The sequence below is a fragment of the Podarcis erhardii genome, assembly GCF_964252035.2.
Source record: "Podarcis erhardii genome assembly, chromosome: 2".
NCBI lineage: Eukaryota > Metazoa > Chordata > Lepidosauria > Squamata > Lacertidae > Podarcis > Podarcis erhardii.
The window spans coordinates 41,500,422-41,522,632 of record NC_138498.1 but is presented as its reverse complement, the minus strand read 5'-3'; the positions used below and the strand labels follow the sequence as shown (position 1 = coordinate 41,522,632).

The 22,211-nt window shown below is 46.8% G+C and overlaps 1 protein-coding gene across 2 annotated transcripts in view; it reads left to right on the top strand.

Annotated features, from left to right (window-relative positions):
- Positions 1-22,211, top strand: part of USP43 (ubiquitin specific peptidase 43) — a 91,624-nt gene that overhangs the window by 40,162 nt on the left and 29,251 nt on the right. For both annotated transcript variants that reach the window (XM_081848648.1, XM_081848647.1), the window contains 4 exons: positions 2,738-2,844; positions 14,331-14,423; positions 16,276-16,411; positions 16,805-16,949. In XM_081848648.1, coding sequence (XP_081704774.1) covers positions 2,738-2,844; positions 14,331-14,423; positions 16,276-16,411; positions 16,805-16,949 — 481 coding nt within the window. The remainder of the gene's footprint in view (positions 1-2,737; positions 2,845-14,330; positions 14,424-16,275; positions 16,412-16,804; positions 16,950-22,211) is intronic.

The following is a 22,211-nucleotide window of genomic DNA, read 5'->3' as shown; positions in this document are numbered from 1 at the left end:
TGCATCTTAGCTGGATGGGGCAGGATGGCGGTGGGGTTGGGAGTGTGCGTGGGCACGTGGGCTCCGTTGGCACATCTGCAGAGCTCCAAATGTGCTCCACCCAAATAAGCATTAAGCAGTTGGGAGGGTGGCTGCACCCACCCTGTATAGCTAGTGGGCATTGCCTCCTGTGGCTGCCATACTCAGCCAAGTTTCATCTCTTGAATTCTCCCTTAGGAGAAAGTCCTTACGCAATGTGGGCCATGCAGAAAGGCTAAACTCTTCTGTGACCCTTTAAGGAGTTCTGGTGGTCAGATGCAAGAGAGGACATGCATCTTGGTGTTCTAGTGGAGAAGTGGGAATTGTCTACTATTAGAGGTGCAGGACCCATGTCCTCTTTTGCATCTGATGAAGTGAAGGTGGCTTTAGTTCTCTGCTGTTTGTGGCAGCTGTTTGATGGCTGAGGCTGTTTCCACAACACAGGAATGCCAAAGTTTAAGGACTTGATAAAATGGAGAGATGGAATAGCCATCTTCACCCTTCCCCACCTTAAAAAATGACAGTCCAGGAAAAAATGTACCGGTAATGGAGAAGCAAGGAGAATCTTAAAGGATCTTGGTGCATAACAACACCCTTAAGAGTATGGCACCTTGCACATTAATTTTCCTGATAGTCCTTTGGAATAAGTCCCCTCTACTCAGGTCTCATGAGAACCAATATTAGGTCAACAGTGTTCAAGCTACCAACCTTCTGAGAAGCCTTACCACAGTGAGATGCATCTACAGCAGCAGTTCTCAACCTGTGGGTCCCCAGATGTTGTTGGACTAAAACTCCCATCATCCCTGAGCTCTGGCCTTGCTAGCTATGGGTGATGGGAGTTGTAGTTCAACAACATCTGGGATCTCACAGGTTGAGAAAAGGCTGATCTAGAGGGACCCTTTGCATTGCAGAAAGTGTGAGATGCAGTCCAGAATCATACTGTTCTCATGGGCCTCATTGTTTAATTGCATGAATTTTACTCTGCAGCACACCCAACACCCTTTTCTGCTTCTTTGCATGGCAAGCGGGACTTGATAGGAGCAAGAGATCTTTCAAATACATTGTCCAGAATTGTGAACTTTTGCTTGGAGGATCCCCTAATAATAATATTCCAAAGAACATAACCATTAGGTTTTTCTTTAATTTTTAAAAACGTTTACTTCACTTTATCAATAAAAAAAAACTCATATTGTGTGGCTAACAGCATGATTTGAAAGATGGCAAAGCATTCATTAAAATACAGAATAGATAACTGTTCTTGCACTTCTCTTTGAGCCAATGTATCACCATGTTAGGAGATCAACTCCCATTTTAGGGAAATCTCCTTGCTTCCTAGAGTCTGGGCACTATTACCCTCCTATTCTGTTGTTCTTCCTTGCGTATCAAGAGAAATTCTCTCCTTTGCTTTCATGGGGGGGGGGGCACTTTTCCAGACAGGGCAAATGGTTTGATTAATAGCATCATGAATTCTTTTCCTTCCATCCTGCTACGTTTGAGAAATCCATTAAAATGTTAAATCTCCTTTGTCTTAATAGGAGGGGGCAGGTGCGGGCAGCCTTGCTTCCTGAGCCGTGAGGTCACTGAGGCCCAATTCAGATTACTATTACAGTCCAGCAGCAGCTGCTGAAAAAGCCTGCTTGCATGCTCAGAGCACCGTGTCACAGCAAGCGGCAGCCGTGCAGATCTCCCAGATTGTACAGTGACTTCCCATGCTGGTAGCACTTAGATTAGTGTGTTTGTGTAAGCCCCAGGCAGAAGTGTCACTGGCATATGCTTCCATTGCAAAATGGAGCCTTGGCTATGCAGAAACAGTTTGTGGGAAACAGTAGCCGCAGAGCAATGGTAATGTAGCAAGGGTGGGGGACCCGCTCTTCCATAAGCCAGTGGCCAATGGTTGGTGGGAATGTTGGTCCATCCGCATGGAAGGCTATAATATAGGATTCCACTGACTGGTCCTGGACTCAGGTGGCAAAAGTTGCTTGCATGCTTCGGCTTAGTATACATTCTACTAGGAATAGGCCTTGACCAGGTGTCCTTTTCTAGTCCCTAGGGAGACCAACCTGCCTGCTTTATTTGCAGATATATATTTTTTTATTCCTTTGTTGTCACACTGCGTGCAAAAAAATGTGTTTGTCCTGTTCTGGGACTGGCAGGTGCGCTCAGACTGGCAGGTGCGCTCAGCCTGCTTCTCCCTGATTTAATGAGGAGAGAGTGAAAGATTCCCAAACACCTTGAAGCTGGTAATTGAGCTTTTGCACCCTCTTCTCTCATCCAAACAACTTCACAGAGCAGGACAAAAAAAATATGTGTATGTTTATGAAAACCCATCAAAACAGAACCCTGCCAGAATTCTTTTTTTTTTTAATGCATGTTAGCAAACATGGTCACCTAAACAACTCTCTCTATTCCCCCTTTTAGACGTGATTTTGCTGCTGAAAGGGAGTGGGAGATGTGAAAAAGTGAGAGAAATGTGGTGGTGATGGAAGGGCAGGGAAAGAAGGTGGGAGGAAAGCAGGGACAACGAGCTGGAAGAACCCACATTTTAAAACGGTGTTAAGAAGGCAGAACTATGATGGCGGGTTTGGCTGAGTGTCCATTGGGAGAATGTTTGTTTTGGGAGGTGTTTTCAGCGGCAGGTGGAATATCCAACAAGATCTGGAGGGGGGGTGCAGGCTCCCCTGTCCTGTAACTCAACCTTGCTCTCTTATTTTCTCTGCAGCTTCCATCTGGGCAGGAAGAGGGCTCCACCAATGCGAGTGCTCAGCCAACCGCCCAGCCACTAAAGGGCCAGAGCTTTGTGCAGAACCACTTCCAGGCACAATACAGGTAAAAAGGAACCAAGTGCTACTCAAAATGCATTCCGGCATTTTGTTACTTCCAAAAATGGCCAAGAATTGTGTGCAAATCCATGTTTCAGAGCACCTCCAAGACAGAACATGTGGGAGATGCTGCAGGCAGGCCAAAGTCCTGGAGGACCTGAGTTTAAGCAAAGGAGCATAATAGCTGACTAGCAGAAAGTGCAGGGTGAGTGAGAAACAGTGATTTAGCTTGGACATACCAGATCTGACTTGCCTCCTTCTCAGCTGCTTGCAACAGCAACTGTGACAGTGTAGCACTCACAAATACTGCATCAGTGGGTTAGGTTTGTAGATAACCAGGTGACTGATTCTGAACTCCCTGCACCACTGTGGTATTACTCTCTTCCTTTCTCCGTCTGGGCTGCGCAAAAAATTGTAGGGACATGATTGGACTGCAAGTGCACCTTTGCACCCATGCAACTGCATGCACCCCTGCTGCAGGTCGTGACTTCAACAGCAAGTGTCCCCCTTTCAGAAGAAGTGTCCCCCTTTCCTTGCATCACCCCAGTGCAGACGGAGAGGCTGGTGAAGCGTGGAATGGAACAGAACGTGGCACGGCTCTGTCCCCCTTTGCGTGGCCGGGGTGACTCGCCTTAGCACAGTCTTGCAAGCCTAGCAGCTCCCAACTCTTTCAGCCACCCTGAGCTGGATGCAGGCCGAGGGAAGCATCACAGCCGTGCTTTCCTTAGAATGCACGCACATGCATGAGGCTCCTGCTGCTGACACTGCTGTTTTGCGTCTCTGGCGGTGGGATGAAAGAGCTGGGAGCAGAGTGAAGTTTGAAGCTCCCGGTGTGAGGCTGCTCTCAAAGATAAGGCATTAATGACTAGCGCTTGCCAGAGCTTTCCATTGTAAGTCTCTCTCCCCCCACCCCACTGTGCAATGAATAGGGTGAGCCCTTGCTCTAGGCCACAGCAGGAGCAGGGACACAGCAGCCAAGCAAGCAGACGAGGCTCCCACATTTGTCTTCCAATCATCAGAATTTAGTGGAAGCCAGTACTGGACTTGCCTCCACCTTTCCCAACATCTCAAGGGCATTGGCATCTCTTTCCCAAAGAAGGGTTGTGCGAACGGAAAGAGAACATGTGGATGTGTTAGCTGAGCATGCTGCCATCCAGACTTATCACTTGTGTTTTGATTCTTTTGTTGAAGTAACAGGTGTCACTCAATTCCAAAACTTAGCACATCTGTAGGGGTTTCTTCCCATTTCACTTGCTCAGTCCCTTCCTCTGGGTTCTGCGCAGCAGCTGTCCTGTGGGCAACTTCCACATCAGTGCTTCCCCCTACAACTAGCCAGCCAAAAGGGCATTGTTGTAGTTGGGATGGGGAGCGGGGCACACACTCTGCTTCTTATATGGGTGGCTAAAAGGAGCCAGGATTTGCGATCAAGTTTTTTCTTCTTCTGACCTGCGAATAAAATCTGAGCTTTTCCTTTGAGGAATGCAGTGCCCCATCCTTTCCCCCATGTGGTCTTTCCATCTTCTTCTTGAGAAGGGATGGCAAGGAACCTGAAGGCACAGGGCTTCTGGATCACTTCTAGAGGATTAGAGGTCTTTGGCACGTTTGCACTTGTTAATCTTTAAGGCACCACAACACCCATTGTAGTTGCTTCTGCTGTTTCTACTCTGAATGGCAGAGTAGAAAACAAAACTCCAAGCCCTGGAATCTGGAATTCTACCCAACTCAGCCAACTGTGAACTTGACTTGCTTCAAAAACCTGGGCTCAAATTGAATTAGCTATATTATTCCCACTGCTGTGGCCCAGATGCCCAGTCAGGCTAGCAGAGGTCCTGCAAGCAAGGTACGTATCTGTGAATTTACAAAATATCCAGGAGCAGGTTCTGAATTTCTGAGTGTTTATTAAGAAATTTGGAGACACTGTTGCAGCAGACATTTCAGTCACACTCATGCTTTATCGTGTGGCTGCTGAACATGCATAGGTTTGGAGATAAACAAATTCTGCCCCTGATCTACATGCATTCATTCAAGGAGAGCCCTGTCTATATTGCTTCTTCTGATCTGTGCACATTCTGCAGCCATGGAGCCTTGAACAGGTATATTGTGGTGGGCTCCAAATGTGATAATTGCTAAATCTGAATTCGACTTTGCCCTGTTACAAACTACAGGCGGAAATAAGCATTGTGCTAATATGATCATTCCATCAGTCTGAGCATTTCTGCTTGTCCAATGGAATGATTTCACAAACACACAAACACAAACACACACCTGTGTTGTTCTTAATCCCCCAGAGTGGATTTTGGGTGGAGAGGAGGAATCCACATCCAGGAATCAGACCAAAGGTTCATCTACTCTAGTAACCCACTTTTCACAATGATGAACGAGATGCCTCTGGGATGCGTACCAGTTGGACATTGTTCTCACCTGCTTCTGGTCCCTAGCAATTGGCATTCAGTGATACCTTGTCTCTGAATGCAAACGTTGCACAAAACTATTATTGCTCCTATCCACTGATAATTATTGAATTCATTCATGAATTCATTTAATTTTTAAAGGCCATCTATAAGATGAATAGAGAACCCAGTGCCCTCTAGATGTTGTTGGACTCCAACTCACATCAACCCCAGCCCGCCTGTCCAGTGGTCAGGGATGATGGAAGCTGTAGTCTAACAATATCTGGAGGGCTACAGATTCCTCATCCCTGATCTAGCCTGTTGCACTCACCAGTAGCATGGCCACACATTCTTTAATTATTTTTGCATCATGTGAAGAAGCACTTTCACTTGTGTTTCCTGGTTATCTTTTATGCTTTTCTGTGTTAGCTTGTTAAGCCTATTTGTTCTGCCACACATAGAATTCTATGTGTTTGGATATTTTCTTGCCAACAAAATCCCATTGTTTCCTGGAGAATTGGACATACACATCCAGCCTTTATTTGGAGAGACTCTTTACCAATAAGGTAGGAAGAGAAACAGCTATGATGCTGTTATCTAGTACCTGTGATAGGATCAACAGCTGCTATCACAGCATGACCAAAACTGGAGCAGCTGCTGTTAGCTAGCACCACAGATCTTCAGGCCAGTATTTTCCTTTGAGTATTGTGCAGTGCTGCCAGAGCTTGTGTGAAAATATGGAAACATATCCTGGCTTGGCTCCAGTTTTATGAGTTTTGAAGTGCATCAGCTGGGCTTTTTGGTCCATAGAATAAGGCTTGGTCATCCCTATTCCCGAATCACATCTGCATTGCTTTGTTATATTTGGAGAACAGAGGTGCCTTGAAACAACCAGCAAGCAGAAAGTGGGTTTTGGAAAGGTTAAGAGCCCTTTGAGATGAGTTGTGCTTAGAATATAAGGAAATCTCAGATGCTGGCAAAACCTTCATGGAATTAGATTGATGACACCTGGACTTGTCCTCTGTGCGGCATGCAAGCTGGTGGAGCCAGTGACACTTGTGGAGCCAGAATGAAGCTGACAGCTGTTAACCAAAAAGGCTGCTGCATTAAGGGGCCGGAGCGTGTCAAACAGGCTTTAGTAGAGTAAAGTGGCTTAGAGATTGCAAAGTTAAATTTATTCCAGTGCATGTGGACCTCTGCAGCTTGTGCTTAGAGGACCTTATGTAGGGAGAGAACTAAATGAAACAAGTTTTCTCAGTGGTGCATTCTGGAGGGTGGCCTCAGTTGAACTCCACGCCGTATGCCAAAAAAACCTTGGAAGTTTGTGTCGACAGCAATGGGTGCCACTTCAGGGGCAAAAGCAATCAATGTGGGAGATCTCCCCCTGCCAATGGAACTGGAGCAAAGTCAGATGCTCCATCTGTCTGAGTGGCCCATCCATTGTTGCTGGTTCTACCTGTCACTTAGTCGGCAAATCGCCCATCACCAGATCTGCAGAATGCCTTGTGTTAGTTGGGGCCACAGATTGTGCTGTCTAAGGTGGTTTCCGTTGCATTTTAAAATCTGGGCAAGTGTCATCTGGCAGAGGATAAAGTGTGTCACATTTGAACACGTGACTTGTGTTAAAACTCTCGTTCAGTGGTGGACGACCCAAAAGTGATCTTCCTCAGAAAGATATTTCAGGGGGAAGGAAATGAAGGCTCCATCTGTTTGTGTGTTGCCTGCTCAAGACATCCAGCTCTGCGTACAGTGTTGGGTTGAGTGGAAGAGCTCATCTCATCACACACTGGACAGTGCTTGGGTGTGTGAGTGATTGTGTGGCCCACTGTAATGTGTGCTCTGTATTTTTGCCTAGTTGGTGAGTGACTTATTGTCAGGGGCTCAGGAGCAGAGGCACAGGGAAGATGGGAAATGGAGAGCGAGGGCGAGGAATCAGAGGGCAGTGTAGGAGGAGACAGTGGTCCGAGGGATTCCATAAGCCTCTCCAGCGAATCAGAAGATTCACAGAAGGGAGCGCCAGTGGCCAGGGGTAGGGGGGTCCCAAGGGGAACGCCCCAGGAGCAAGGGGGGAGCAGGGACTCCCAGAGTAGTAGTTGGAGATCAGGACCAGCTTCCCCACCAGAGCAGAGTGGGGGGGAAGGGTCCCAGGCATCGGGACCAGTACTTCCCCCACCAGGGAGAGAAGACGAGGCAGAGCTGACCACGCCTTCCTCGGAGAGTCATACAACGGAGGGGAGGTCAGATCCGGCCAGTGTCACGGAAGAGGGAAGCAGTGATAGAAGCAGTGTAACGGTTAGGAGAAAGGTCACTGGGTTGGCGCGAGAAGCAAGTTCAAATGTACAGGAGCGCGGGACAGCAGAGAGTGAGGATTGGGAACCGGGTCCTAAAGCACGCCGGAGGCAAGGGGAGGAGCTAAGCGACTCAGCGTCGGAAGAGTCCAGGAAGGGCAATGCCCCAGAGGGCAGGAGGACCCAGAGGAGGAGAGAGCAGCGCAGAAGGTGGAGCAGGGCTAGGATCTTAAACTGGTGCGGAAGGGGAAGTGATTCAGATACGACTTCGCCGATCTAGAGTCTAGACGTAGGGTTGCACGCTCTGGCTTTAAAATGGAAACTATACTTCAATAAAGACTTTTGTACATAATATCATCCTGGCGTTGGTCCTCTGTGAGCTGGGACCTAGAGGCAGCCCTGACACTTATATTTATGTAAATATTATAATCTGCCCCTTCGTAAAATATATCACGCAAAAATATAAAATCTGTAGAAGTATGCGTGAAACATAATCCAAAGCATGAATAGATATTGGCTGGTTAAAAAGAGAAATGCAGTTACAGATGGGTAGCCGTGTTGGTCTGCCATAGTCAAAACAAAATAGTTTGGTAATAAGTTGCAATTCAGCAGCTTCTCTTTCCAGTCTATTTCTGAAATTCCTTTGTAATAGAACAGCTACTTTGAGATCTTGTATAGAATGTCCTGGGAGATTGAAGTGTTCTCCTACTGGTTTCTCTGTCTTGTGATTCCTGATGTCAGATTTATGTCCGTTTATCCTTTGGCGTAAGGTTTGGCCTGTTTGTCCAATATAGAGAGCTGAAGGACACTGTTGGCATTTGATGGCATACACAATGTTAGACGATGAGCAATTAAATAGTCCCGAGATGGTATGTGTGATGTTGTTGGGGCCAGTAATGGTGTTGTCCGGGTGTATGTGGCAGCAAAGTTGGCATCTGGGTTTATTGCAGGCTCTGGTGCCAGTGTCCGTGTTGAGTCTGGTTGTAGTATTATTGTGGGTTAGGAGTTGTTTAAGATTGGGTGGCTGTCTGTAGGCAATGAAAGGTCTTCCTCCCAGAGCTTGAGAAAGAGAACTGTCATTGTCCAGGAGAGAAGCGAGAAATGCAGATTGTGAAGGACTGTGCAGATTGTGAAGGACTGTCTAAATAATACAGTTTTCACGTTTCAGGAATGGCTCTTGCCAAACCTCTACTGTTAAGGAGCTCCACAGAGTAAACATCTGTATTCCCCCACAGATCCTGGCAATGCACAAACCTTCCCTCCCTTCCCTCATAATGACAGATATTTTGCTAATAAACAGATAATAACTAGTTCACTTGTCACACCCTCAGCCCAACAGAGGTGTTCCCAGGGCCGTTGACACCGTGCTACAGTGGCGCCTTGCAGCTATTGCTTCCTATGAGGTGGGGCATTTGCATTAACCCCATTCCCCATTCTGGAGGAGCAGAGGTGGGAGATAGGAGAGGCCAGCCCCCCAATCCCCCATGTTCATTCCCAAGTCTCAGACTTGCACTGCTTTGCTCCGCCGTGTGACATTGCAGCCATCTCCATGGCAACCCGTTGTAGTGTTTGAAAGGGTGGCTGGCGTGGTGGTAGCTAGGCAAACGCCACCGCAGGGGAACACGCTAGGCTCCAGGAAGCCACTTTTTCAGCACCTTACTTTTCCCAGCTGATATCCATGCAAGCAAGCATTTCCACCTGGAAACGTGCTCAGAGAAAAAGGCACCCTCACCCCACCCTGCGTTGCTTTGCATGCCACACGCCACTTCCCAGCTTGCATCCTGTGAACAAAAACAGCCTTTCCAGCAGGAAATAGAAATGGCCCCGTGTGACAGAACTGGCCCCTTCCTGAGCTCTGGAGAAGTCTCATTTTGGCGGGCTGTATTTCCTAGTGTGAGCCATCACAAAAACTAATAGAAGTGCTGGGCAGTTGCTCTACGTGGGGTTCTGCCTGTGCTGTGTGTATATATACACCATGGTTTTGTGTGTGCTCTACAAGGAGCATTAAATTCAGTAGCCTGAGATTTGCAGAGGGTGGGGGTGGGGCAGGTCTGTAGCCCTTATGGCAATGAAGGTGAGTTTAATTTTTTTTGTAGGCAATGGTTGGTGTAATCTCAGAAGCCAGGGAGGCAGGTTGGTGTGCGAGGGAAGGACAGGCAGCTAGGAAGCAACAGGGTATCATTACTCTTTATATCTCCATGCCCTTCCATGTGCCTAGTGGAGCTGAACAATTATTGCGGAAGAGAAATGAACAAATGCACACATTTTATCAGTTTCCAAAATTGAAAGAAGTTTAGGTTTTCATTAAAAATAAAAAGGAGCACCCAGGACTTCTTAAATAGTCAACACAATTGCACCCTCGGTTAGCAGAGGCTCTGTAGTTTTGCTCCAGACCACATCATAAAAAATTGCTGCAAATCTGTTCTCCAATAGCGCCTACATGTGGTGGTTGCAATTTCCATGGTATCTGAGGCAGTTTTAAGATTCCATCCACCTTCTGCAGTGAAGCAGAAGAAGAGCTTTAGATCTCTCCTCGCTGAGCCAGCCTCCCCCACCTCCAGCCTAACCCCATGTGGCCCCCCAAAGGCCCCCTTTCCCATCCTGCTGGTTGGCAGAGAGGGACACGCCAGGCATGCCAAGCAGCTCTCCACTCCCCAATTAATCCCTTTCCCATTAATGCTTATTAAAAAGGGCTGCTTTCATTTTCAGCCTGCCAACTTCAGATCTGTGCGTCAAAGCCTGTCTATATGCAAACGATCTATTAACGGTGCAGTGCTGCTCCGCTCTGAGCTGGCTGGTGAAGGAATGGAAAAAGTAGGGCTTGGAGTTTGGCTTGACTTTAATTTAGGACGCGAATGTGTGTGTGCGTATGAGGGGGGGGGACATGAGAGTGAGAGCTCGGGAGGTGAACTGGCTATTTCCATTAAATATATATAATATCCCTGCGGAGCTTAGATAGAGCACTTCTTCAAAACTTGGTACCTGAGCGGGAATGGCAGCAGGTGGGAGATTGAGTTTGCCAGTGTTTCTTGCTCATGCATGGTCTTTGGGTGGGGGTGGGGGGAGCCGCCACAGCGCCATTGATAGCCATTCTTGTATTCTGGCACTGTGATCAGGGAAGGTAAAGAGAGCCCCGCTGGATCACTCCAAAGTTCCTCCTAGCACAGAATCTTCTTTCCCACAGTGCTCAGCCAGATGCTTCTGCGCAGCCCAGATACAAAGGGAACAACCCTCTTCTGTTCTTTGACCTCCCTCTCCACCCCGCCGCCCGCCCAGCAACTGCCTCTGAGCTTGGGGTTGAGCTATTACGGTCAATAGTCACTGACAGACCGATTCCCCCTCTGCGAATTTGTCTAATCCTCTTTGGAAGACATCTAAGGTAGCGCCCGTCCCCACATCTTTCTGGTGGCAAATTCCATTAGCTGTGTGAAAACAGTACTTTCTTTTGTCCCTCCTGAATCTACCCCTTCATCAGAATCGTTGTGTGATCGCAAGTTCTACTATTATGGCAGAAGGGGGGGGGGGAGATGGATCTCTCTCCCTCTCTGTTTCTCTTTCCGTGCATAATTTTGTAAACCTCAGTGCCATTCCCCCCTTCAGGCATTTTCTAAACGAATCCCTCCCCCAATGCTTCAGCCTTTCTTGCGTGGGAAATGTGCTCCGGCTCCCCTATATTGAGGCCTTTCCTTAAATGTGTGTGTGAGAGAGAACTTGGAGTCCTACTGCAATCAGAGACATCCATTTCCCCCTTTGATCTTATCCGCTAGGGCTCTTCTTACAGTTAAGCTATGGAATTTGCTATCACACGGTGTAATGATGGCTGCTGCCTTTGACAGCATTAAAAGGGGATTAAGCACATTCATTGGGATAAGGCTATCTTGATGGTTATGTGTTAACTCCAGGATCAGAGACACCATGCCTCTGACATGCTGGGAATCGCAAGTGAGGAAAGTGCTATTGCACGCAGGTTCTGCTTGTAAGCTTCCCATAGGAATCTGGTAGGCCACTGTTGAGAACATTAGTGGACCAGGTCGGCCTTTGGGGCTTTCCTTATAGAATCATAGAATTGCAGAGTTGGCAGGGACCACAAAGCCCATCTAGTTCAACCCTTTGCAATGCAGGAATCCCCACCTCCAGCGTGGGCTTGAACCCATGACCCTGAGATTATGATTATCTACTGACTGAGCTGTGTTCCTCATTAATTAAATGATGATGTGGTGATGATGATTTGGAGGCCAAATAGTGCACCAGATGTCAAATTCTGGAGAGAAGGGAGGTGGTCTGCTTCTCCTGGTGGTTTCACCTTAGCAAAGTCAGACTGCTAGTGCATGCAGTGTGGTTGTGTGAAAGTGAGTGGGAGCAAAAGAATGCAGATAAAAATAGGACTCGGTGTCTTTTAAAATAATATTTCAAGGGTAGCTGCAAAGGAGATAGGGCAAGCTTTAAGTACTGAGCAAAGCAGCTCCTGCTACACGATACCCGACTCCCCACCCCTCCATAACAAATACCGTATTTTTTGCTCTATAAGACTCACTTTTTCCCTCCTAAAAAGTAAGGGGAAATGTGTGTGCGTCTTATGGAGCGAATGCAGGCTGCGCAGCTATCCCAGAAGCCAGAACAGCAAGAGGGATCGCTGCTTTCACTGCACAGTGATCCCTCTTGCTGTTCTGGCTTCTGGGATTCAGAATATTTTTTTTCTTATTTTCCTCCTCCAAAAACTAGGTGCGTCTTATGATCTGGTGCGTCTTATAGAGTGAAAAATATGGTACCAGCTTCATAGAGGGCAAATTTAAATGTAAATGATGGCAGTAGTGGGGGGTTAGACTGTCTCCCAGTGCTGTGCCCTTGATCCAAATCTTTCCTTCTCCCCTGCAACATCTTATAACAAAGGAAAATCCATTGGCCAATCTGATCTCCTGTCACATTTAGTTTGGCCATTAGTCTCGAGATGTTGGCTGCAGTTTCTCAATGGGGGGAGGCCAAGCATTCAAACACCTTCTCCATTTTTGTTCCTTCACAGGTACAAGAGCTGAGCCTTGTACATGTATCTGCTAGAACTCTGTTTAGTGCAATGGATTGGTCTAACTGAATGTGGCTACCATGCCAAATCCTATGTTGTGTAATGCACGTTGCTTCCATGCCTACAAATGCATGTCCAAAGGGGTTGTTTTGGGTCATTTCTGGTACACATTTAGCAAAACTGTGCTACAGAAAAGCAGATGCAGTAGTGCTTTTGGGTGGCATGATATGATGAAGGGTGTTACCTGTGTCCTTCTGAAAGCGCACCAGTATATTTAAGTGAGACTGCACCACTGATGAAAAAGGGACTTACCTGAAGTATCCAGGTAGGTGAAGATAACTTTCTATTATTAGGGAGTAGCTGATTGTTTTCCTTTCTAGAATGGATTCAGCCCTGCATGTTGAGTCTAACCCTCACTTCTTCCTTTTGGGAAATCTTTTATTTTTATGTCACATACTGGAGCCTGAACTCCCAGGTAATCTTGTTAGGTGCAATCCCATTAACTGGCTAGGACTTGCACCACTGAGCCAATCTCATTAAAAGCTGGTCTCACTTCTGATGATCGGCTCTGTTCACTGCTGAGGAAATAAGTCCGCTTCTGGTGGAATGGGCTAGCCCTGCTAGGTGGAGGGCTACTTGTGGAAAACCCACTCCTTACTGCTGAACTGGAGCAAACAACATGAATTGCCGTTTGTTCTGATTCAGCCTTAAAGAGCAGTTTTCTTGGGGAAAGCAGTGGGGCAAAAAATAACCACTCTGACTTGGAGCTTTAAAGGGTGGACCTGTGTCTAGAAAGAGCAGGGATAAGCCCTGCTTGCAGTATTGTAGCTTTGGTCTTTCATCTGTTCTTTGAAACCAAGGGTATGTATTGATATGCATCAAGGGGATTGCTTCAGTCAGCCACAAATCATGTTGGTGAAGCACAGAATGTCTCCATCACAAAAAATGGATCTGGCGCTATGAGGCTACAAACAAGTGTCAGGAAGAGACACTATGCTGGATGAACAAAATGCGATTTGGTTATTACAGTGAACTCAGTGTTGGATGTGAGCTGAGGGGTCAGCTTTGTTTTTCAGCATGTGTGTAAAACATGTTCCCACCCCAGGGCAACTATGGGAGAGAAAAGTTTCATTCAGCGATAAGAGCTTCGAAATATTTTGTAGTATCCACCCTGTAGATAAAAGAATCGCCAGTTGTGGCATGGAACTGGTCACAGTGACATAGAGGATGAGCATGAGTGTAGTAACCAAAAATGTTGTTGCCTGGGGGACAGGGAAGAGTGTATTCATTTATGGCAAGTCAATTTACAGGGATACAAATTTAGAACTATTAACTGTCTGATCTTAAGCTCCTCAAAGTGACTTCAGTATCATGCTGCTTTTGATAATACTCATAGACTGGGTGCAGATCTTCCTTGTGGTCATTCTTCTGTGGGGAGTCTACTGACTCAACCCTCTTTTTGTAGAACAAGGGGGCCCCTGAACAGCCCTTTGGCTGGAGCAATGCAACTGTACCTGTGAGATTGAAATGGTAAATCTAAACAAATTTACTGGGAAGCAAGTCTCATGGACCTCAGCAGTGTTTATTTCCAAATTGTTAACGGGCAAATTTGACAAGGGGTGACCTCCGAGGACCTTAGTTATTCTGCATTCCACAAGTTCTCCTTTCAAGCCTTGAGGCCAGATATGAGCTTCAGACTCCTAGAATACAAAATGTGAGGTCAGCCCTACATTTTCACTGGTGTAGTTATCGCTTGACATGGGATCTGACAATGTTTCTCTCCCTCCCTTTCTAGGTCCTCCTTGACTTGCCCTCACTGCCTAAAGCAGAGCAACACCTTTGATCCCTTCCTGTGCATCTCATTGCCCATCCCTTTGCGCCAGACCAGGTATGTGAACCAAGTACCCACACTTTCTCTCCCAGATTCTAACTAGGGAAATGGTGAATCATTCTAATCAGGTCTGTGTCTCTTCTGCATGCATTGACCCATAACTCCCTTGCACCCCACTTCTGCGTGAATCTATGATTTCAAAGAAAAGCTACATGAAAATTCACATTTTAATATTCATTTTAAAATGTATTTTGAAATTTATTTTCTTTCAAAATGTGCATGCATTTTGATATGTTCTTGATCCGCAAACTCCCTTTGAGTTCAGTGGAGTTTACTCCCATGGAAGTGAGTCCAGGACTACAGCCTGAGTTCCGATTCATACATTAGACTGGGAGGGGGAGGATTATCAGGTCAGCTCCTAGTGAAATAAGCAAAAACAGAATTGCTCAGGCATCCCTGGTCCAGCCTCTCTGAGTAGTGCCTAGTAGTAAAGATCAGTGAAGTGGCCTGCTATTCCCCCCAGGCAGATTTCTTCATCAGCCCCATTTCAGGTGCTGAAAAGCCTGCATATTCTTAGTTTTCCTCAAGGAGAAAGCAGACTGTCTTTTTGTCCAACCAAAGCAGGACCTTTCCCCTCTCAGAATCAGTGCAAAAAGGCTCCTCTGCACATCTGTTGGGAGTTGGCAAGGCAACTGCAATGGTCACCTACAGAGATAGCCCTGTTCACTTGCACTTTTGAGTCATTTCTGAGGGTTCACCCCTCACTCCCGCCCAGCAAAACGGTGTCTCTCTCTGTACATGTTGGCTCAGCAAACACACACACACACACACACGCACACACACACACACACACACACACACACACACCAGCCGACAAGCAGTAACTAGTCCATGCTGTCCATTTATTGGCATGGTTCTACTAAAGCAAGCATTAAAATCAGGAAAGTTTTTTTAAAGCCTTTAAAAATCCTCCCAAGATGTAAGCCATCACCATAACCTGTAAGTCCTGGGGGGAAAAAAAGATATTTTCCTCCATTTACTTGGTAACTTTACAAGGATGTTGTGTTGAGTGGGAATGAGGAAATGTCCCCCCCCCCAATAGGTACATGGGGCAGCCATCTTTATTTCTGTATACTTTCCCAGGAAGAGACTTCACTTTATGATGTTTGGGTGCTTACCAGGAGTGTTGGATTGTGTTCATAAATTCTATAGACCCGCCCACCTGCTTAATCTTCACTCGCCCTCTGTAGATTAATCCACATTATTCACATTTATCTGTTTTTGATCCACGGATGGGTCTGTTGTTCCTCCACCCCAGTGGGTAGTTTCACTCCCAAATGCGGAGCTAACTAGACTCCTCTGACATCTCTTTTCTGATGGTGCAGGAGTACATGCAGAGTCTGTCCTGTGCAGACTGCAGATGAGCCAGTAATGACTTTCCCCTCCAGCTAAAAACTTGCAGTCACAGCCAGTCACCAACTTCCAGCAACGGCGCTCCCAGTTCTGCTTGCCGTGGCTGATGCTTGGTGCATCTTTTCTTTAATAGCTAGAGGGCTTACCCAGGCCTCTGGTAGGCAGCTCCCGTTTGTCAGCTGTTGCTGGAGCAAAGGAAGACAGAGGGTTGCATGCAGGAGAGAAGAGACGAGTGTATCTAAAGCAGGCATGGGCAGATCTACAGGCTTGTAGGATCTACTTTGCTGTTAGGCTTTTTTGACGTTTGTTTACTAGAACCCTGAGAAGTTTGGGAAGCCCAAACATTAAAAACTTCACTGTTCAGGGCTGCCTTCAGAACTAACAATAATTTTATAATTTATATGGGTCCCAGGGTTCTGGATGCATCCTGTATCTCACCAGGGTGGGACAGGGCTGCCATTTTTGCTGCACCATTCTAAGTTCCCTCTCCCTCCAGGCCTTTGAACGTCACCCTTGTCTTCCAATCCAAGAGCCAGCGATTTGTGCGTGTGGGCCTGGCTGTGCCTCTCCTCAGCACCGTGGCAAAGCTGAGGGAAATGGTGGCAGAGGAAGGCAAGATTTCACCTGACCAGGTAAGCCAGACTTGTTCCTGCCCCCATGCTCTGGGTGCCCTTGTTCCCTGCAAACTGCATACAGTGGTACCTCTGGTTAAGAACTTAATTCGTTCTGGAGGTCCGTTCTTAACCTGAAATTGTTCTTAACCTGAAGCACCACTTTAGCTAATGGGGCCTCCCGCTGCCGATGCGCTGCTGCCGCCCGATTTCTTTTCTTATGCTGAAGCAAAGTTCTTAACCCGAGGTACTATTTCTGGGTTAGCAGAGTCTGTAACCTGAAGCAATTGTAACCTGAAGTGACTGTAACCTGAGGTACCACTGTATAAGCCAAGGAGGTTTTCCTTTCTCATATGCTGCCTATGTCCTCAAGCCTTGCAAGGCCCTGACCATTTCACTCTGCTGCTGCTGCAGGTGATCCTGGCTGAGCTGGGCCAGTCAGGATTCCGGTGCTCCTTCTCGGACGATGAGGACCTGAACACCATCGCAGAGGGCGACAACGTTTACGCTTTCCAGGCTCCTCTCTCCTTCAGCAGGGCCAGCTCTTCCCGCCTCTCAGGTGTGTCCTGCTGTGGCTGCTGGAACGCATTCTGAATGTCCCTCCAAAAATGCCTGTCAAATAAGCTCTGGAGAGGAGGCCAAGTTCTTCTCCATCCCCAGGACCCTGGGCCCCTGCTCTTGTCCAGCTGGCTTCTCTCTTCCCCTTCTCCACATGGAGGTGTCTGGCACTCAGAGCTTTAGGTACTTTTGTAGCAAATGGTGAAAAGTTGAAGAAAATAATAATTCCCTCCACTGAGTATTTATCCCCCATGCGAATTCCATATTGTGCTCAGCCTGAGGGCCAAACCAAATATCAACATCAACAAAGCTGTGTTCTTAAATCCAGATTGCTGCAATAACATACCTGCCAATTGCCCTGTTTTATGTGGGATGGCCCCATTAGCTTTGAAGGTGCCCCGGCCTCTGCCTTCGCCCCAGGGTTCATGTGGATTCATGTGGCTGGTGGGCAGGTGGGCAAGGGTGAGCAGAGAGCAGGTGGACAAGGGCAAAGGTGAGTGGAGATTGGGTGGGCGAGGGTGGGTGGTTGTCTTGCTTTGCCCTCCCAGAATGTTGCAGGATATGCAATAATACAGGGAGCCTTTTGTGGAGGAGCCGAATTTAAGGGGCAAAAAGTGCTGTGTACAGCTAACCCGCACTTTCCTCAGCCCTTTTCCTTTCATCCCCCCAGCTTGCTGCCTTTCTCCCTGCTCAAGTCACTTCCAGTAGTGGGACCCCCCCAACTGGAAGACAAGGGGTAAGGAAGGGAGAGGGGCTGGGGGGTGTAAATTGAGAGAAGAGCTTCTCTCACCCACACATCAGTTTTATTCCTTAAACAGGGGCACCCATCTCCCCCACCCATGTTCTTGGCCATGGCAGCAGATCCAGGTTTAAACACACCAATCTGCTGATGCCCATATCTAGCATGGCCTTGAGAAAGCCAGGCAGCCGTGCGACAATCATGTGTGAGGGACAGGATGCTCCTTTATTCAGTGACTGAGCATAGATACTGCTGCCAAAAGTAACAGCCTCAGAGCCGGGCAATTTACTCGGCACTTGTTAAGAATGTAGTACCTGTGCTGATGTTGTGAAGGTTGGGATGCTTTGCACAGTGGCACTCAGAAGCCAGCGTGAAGGAAAGGAGGAGGAGGAGGAGACGCCTGATGCAAGAGAAGAGAGTTTTCCTGGCTTGATGGGATCACAAGGAGGCCAGTAACTTTTAACTGAAGACTGGCTCTATCCATCAGCCTGTCCTTGTCTCCTCCAGCCAGCACAGATTAGCCACAGTCACAGCAAATAGCCTCAGAATGAGTGGGCTTTAGGGGCGCCGAGACTCTGTCACTTTAACGGCCTCTTATTAAGATCTACAGTCTTGTGATTGCATCATGAGGCCTCTGGGAAATACCTTTTCCCTGCAGAGTCAGAGGACCTTCTCCGCCTCCGCTGGCAGCTTTACTACCTAGCTGTGCAAAAGGCATTTTTCCTTGAGTCTGCTCTTTGTTTGGCTTTCGGCTGGCTCTGGCAGACTGTGAAGAGGTGATGCACCTGTAAGGCTGAGACGCAGTTGCCGAGACCAGGTCTGAACTGACAAAATGGGACAGCTGCTTCTGAGAAGAACTGGATGGATGCTGATGCATTGATCAGCCCAGGAACCTCACCTGTGCCCTTGGTCCTGTTTCTCAGCCTCCTGGCCTGATTTCTTCTGAGAGGTTTCGAGTGGTTTAGTACTGAACACACAAGTGGGTGTTGTTGAAATCGATGCAGCGAAAGCTTTCCTGCTCCTGCTCCTGCTTCCTGCTCCTGCTTTTCTGCAATAAGTGTGTTCTTCGGTTCCTTCTTTTTGAGGGTGTCTGGAGAGCCCGTGTGGTATAGTCCTCGTCTGTTAGAGTCATCTCAGAGTTGTTTGAAAGCACCTCCTTTGCCAACTTGGGAAACTTTGTGCATCATGGAGGCTGCAAGGTTTCACCAGGAGGCATTAACCTTCTACATACAAGGCGAGTTTGATACATAGGTGCATTCACAAAAGTAGCTCCACACATGCATTCAGAGGTGGCCCTGGGCCATTTGGGAAAGGTGATTTCTGAACAGTGAATTGCTCAAAGGATGCTTCCAGACCATTGCTATTTTCAGGTGGGATTCAGATCATGTACCAGGAAATTCAGGTTGATTAATCAGGTTGATGAATGAATGAATGAATGTTAATATGGTGCTCTTAAAGCAAACTGGCTTACTCCCCCAGATGGGACCTTTTTGTAATAAGCAAAGTGGTAGAAAAATACACTGGGAAGTGTGGGATAAAAGTTGTATGGCATGTTGTCTAACTTCTCTGCAAACAAATAAAAAATGAATGCGCAGTAAAGCAGTGACATCACGTAACCTCCTTGCAAACTCTTGATAAACCTGTTAATTTTTCTGAGTGTTTCAATGCTGGGAGACACCACAGTTCACTAGAGCTTTTCTTTTCTCCCAGTGTTTGTTTGCTGCAGCTATTTCGCCCCCTCTCCACCCCCACTTCCCATCTGTTCTATTCTTTATGATTCCTTGTTGTGGCAAAAGATAAATAAAGTACAACAAGCTGATATTTTGCAATGAGTAACCGGTGCGTATTGTTCTGTATGCAGTTGGGTTTTCTTTTCTTTTCTTTTTCTTTTGCACCAAATATGCAAGGTCATATTTTATCAGAAAAAACTCTTACATTTTAGTATGCTTTGTTTCCCTAGTCCTAACTTGTTACCAATATGAATCACAGAATCATAGAATTGTAGAGTTGGAAGGGACCTTGAGGATCATCTAGTCAATCCCCCTGCAATGCAGGAATATATGGGGACCGAACCTGCAACCTTGGTGTTATCAGCTCCATGCTCTAGGAAGCACTATTTGGACTACAAAGCTATAATCCAGGTTAAAGGCAGCATTAGATTAGGAACACTTGTAAAAAAAAAAGAGAGAAAGTACTTAAAAAATTACGGTATAAAAGAAAACTTATTGGCAGAATCAGACTGAACCTTGCATTGTATGAATATAAGTTTGTAGGGAAGTTAACGGAAACTATATAAGAAATATGTAACTGTACGGTATAAGATAATCAACAGATAAGGTACAGCGAGACTAATTGGAAGTCATTTTTAATTTCTTGTTTTACAAGTTTTACAATCGTTCACATCATTGGGAGTACAAAGGATGTTAGTGATAAGAATTGTGTTCTTTCATATATTGCTTTGTTGTTGTTTAGTTGTTTAGTCATGTCCGACTCTTCTTGACCCCATGGACCAGAGCATGCCAGGCACCCCTGTCTTCCACTGCCTCCCGCAGTTTGGTCAAACTCATGTTGGTAGCTTTGAGAACACTGTCCAACCATCTCATCCTCTGTTGTCCCCTTCTCCTTGTGCCCTCCATCTTTCCCAACATCAGGGTCTTTTCCAGGGAGTCTTGAGGTGGCCAAAGTATTGGAGCCTCAGCTTCAGGATCTGTCCTTCCTGTCACCACTCAGGGCTGATTTCCTTAAGAATGGAGAGGTTTGATATATTGCTACTGCCTGTCAATTCATAGTTTGTTTATTTGATTGTATATTTGTTTGTTGGTTTGTTTGCTTTCCTGGCAGAAATGTATCTATTTTAAAATATATATATATATATATATATATATATATATGTGTGTGTGTGTGTGTGTGTATATGAATGATTAGGAAGACTTGTTACAGGATAGGTACAGACCTATTTGGAGAGCACCAGGTTGGGGGAAGCTGCTATCTGCCCCTAAGCCTGCTTTACTATGGTGTTCTGTCTCTGCCTTTCAGGCATTTGGGGAATGTTATGCTGTGAACTAGTTCATGATGTACAGCAGGAAAAGATATGCCCATACCCTCTGCTGCACAGCATTCCAAGGTTTCTCAGTTTAAGCTTGAAACACTGAAAATGGTTTAGATTTGTAGTGATAATGCAGCTATATTGAACCATTCAGGGGGGGAAAGCCCATGGGAAAAATTTCTCCCCTAATGTAGCTGAAATGGAAACAGACGTGATTTGGCTGTTTGCAATTGCTTTCATTCCAATTATTAGCAGGCAGATGAAAGAGAGGTGGCAGGCCTAAGATGGGACTGAGAATGATGTTGGACTCCACCTCCCATTGGCAGGTGTCTCAAAGAAGGCGAAAAGCCCTAGAGTTCCACCTCCACTTTCAGAAGTTGCCTGCTCCCATACAGTACCAGTTGTTGGGAATTGCAGGTGTTTGTGTATTCATCTCCAGCTTGCAGTCTTCCCATAAGCACCTGTCTGGTCAGCAGGCTCTTCTTACCTTCTTCTAGTTCCATGGCTACTGTGCAAGCTCAGGCAGGTGTACCTGGGAAAAACAACAACAAGGAGACAGATCCCCTCCTGGAAACACATGAATTGCAAAATTCTGTTTTATCACAGGTAGTGAGTGAGTCTGTAGAGCAGGTATAGGCAAACTCGGCCCTCCAGATGTTTAGGGACTACAACTCTCACCATCCCTGACCACTGGCCCTGTTAGCTAGGGATGATGGGAGTTGTAGTCCCAAAACATCTGGAGGGCCGAGTTTGCCTATGTCTGCTGTAGAGCAACAACATGAAGCATCTCCAAACACACACACACAGACACAAAAACCCACAGTCCCTGGAAGATACCCCTAGGCATTGGAAGGTGGTGGCAGCATGAACCCACCTGAACCAGCTTAGCCAAACTCTATGGCAAGGGTCTTGTTGGATTACAACTCCCATCATTCCTGACCGCTGGCTGGGGTTGATGGGAGGGTCACTGGATCTCTAGAGTTTGACCGAAATGTCACAGGTGGACTCATGCCGCTGTGTGCTTTGGGTACCTTTTGGGGACAATGATTTTTGGGAACTCCTGATGTTGTTGCTCTAGAGCAGCGGTTCTTAACCTGTGGGTCCCCAGATGTTGTTGGACTACAACTCCCATCATCCCTAAGTTCTGGCCTTGCTAGCTAGAGGTGATGGGAGTTGTAGTCCAGCAACATCTGGGGACCCACAGGTTGAGGAAGGCTGCTCTAGAGACTCACTTGGAGTGTAGAATTGTAGCATTGGAAGGGACCAGAGGGTCATATGGTCCAGCCCCCTGCAATGCAAGGATCTCAACTAGATCACCCTAGATCACAGAAGGCCACCCATCCTCTGCTTAAAAACCTCCAAGGAAAGAGACTCCACCACCTCTGTCCATTGTCGAACAGCTCTTACTGTCAGTAAGTTCTTCCTGATGTTTAGTTGTAATCTCCTTCCTTGTAACTTTGAATCCATTGGTTTGGGTC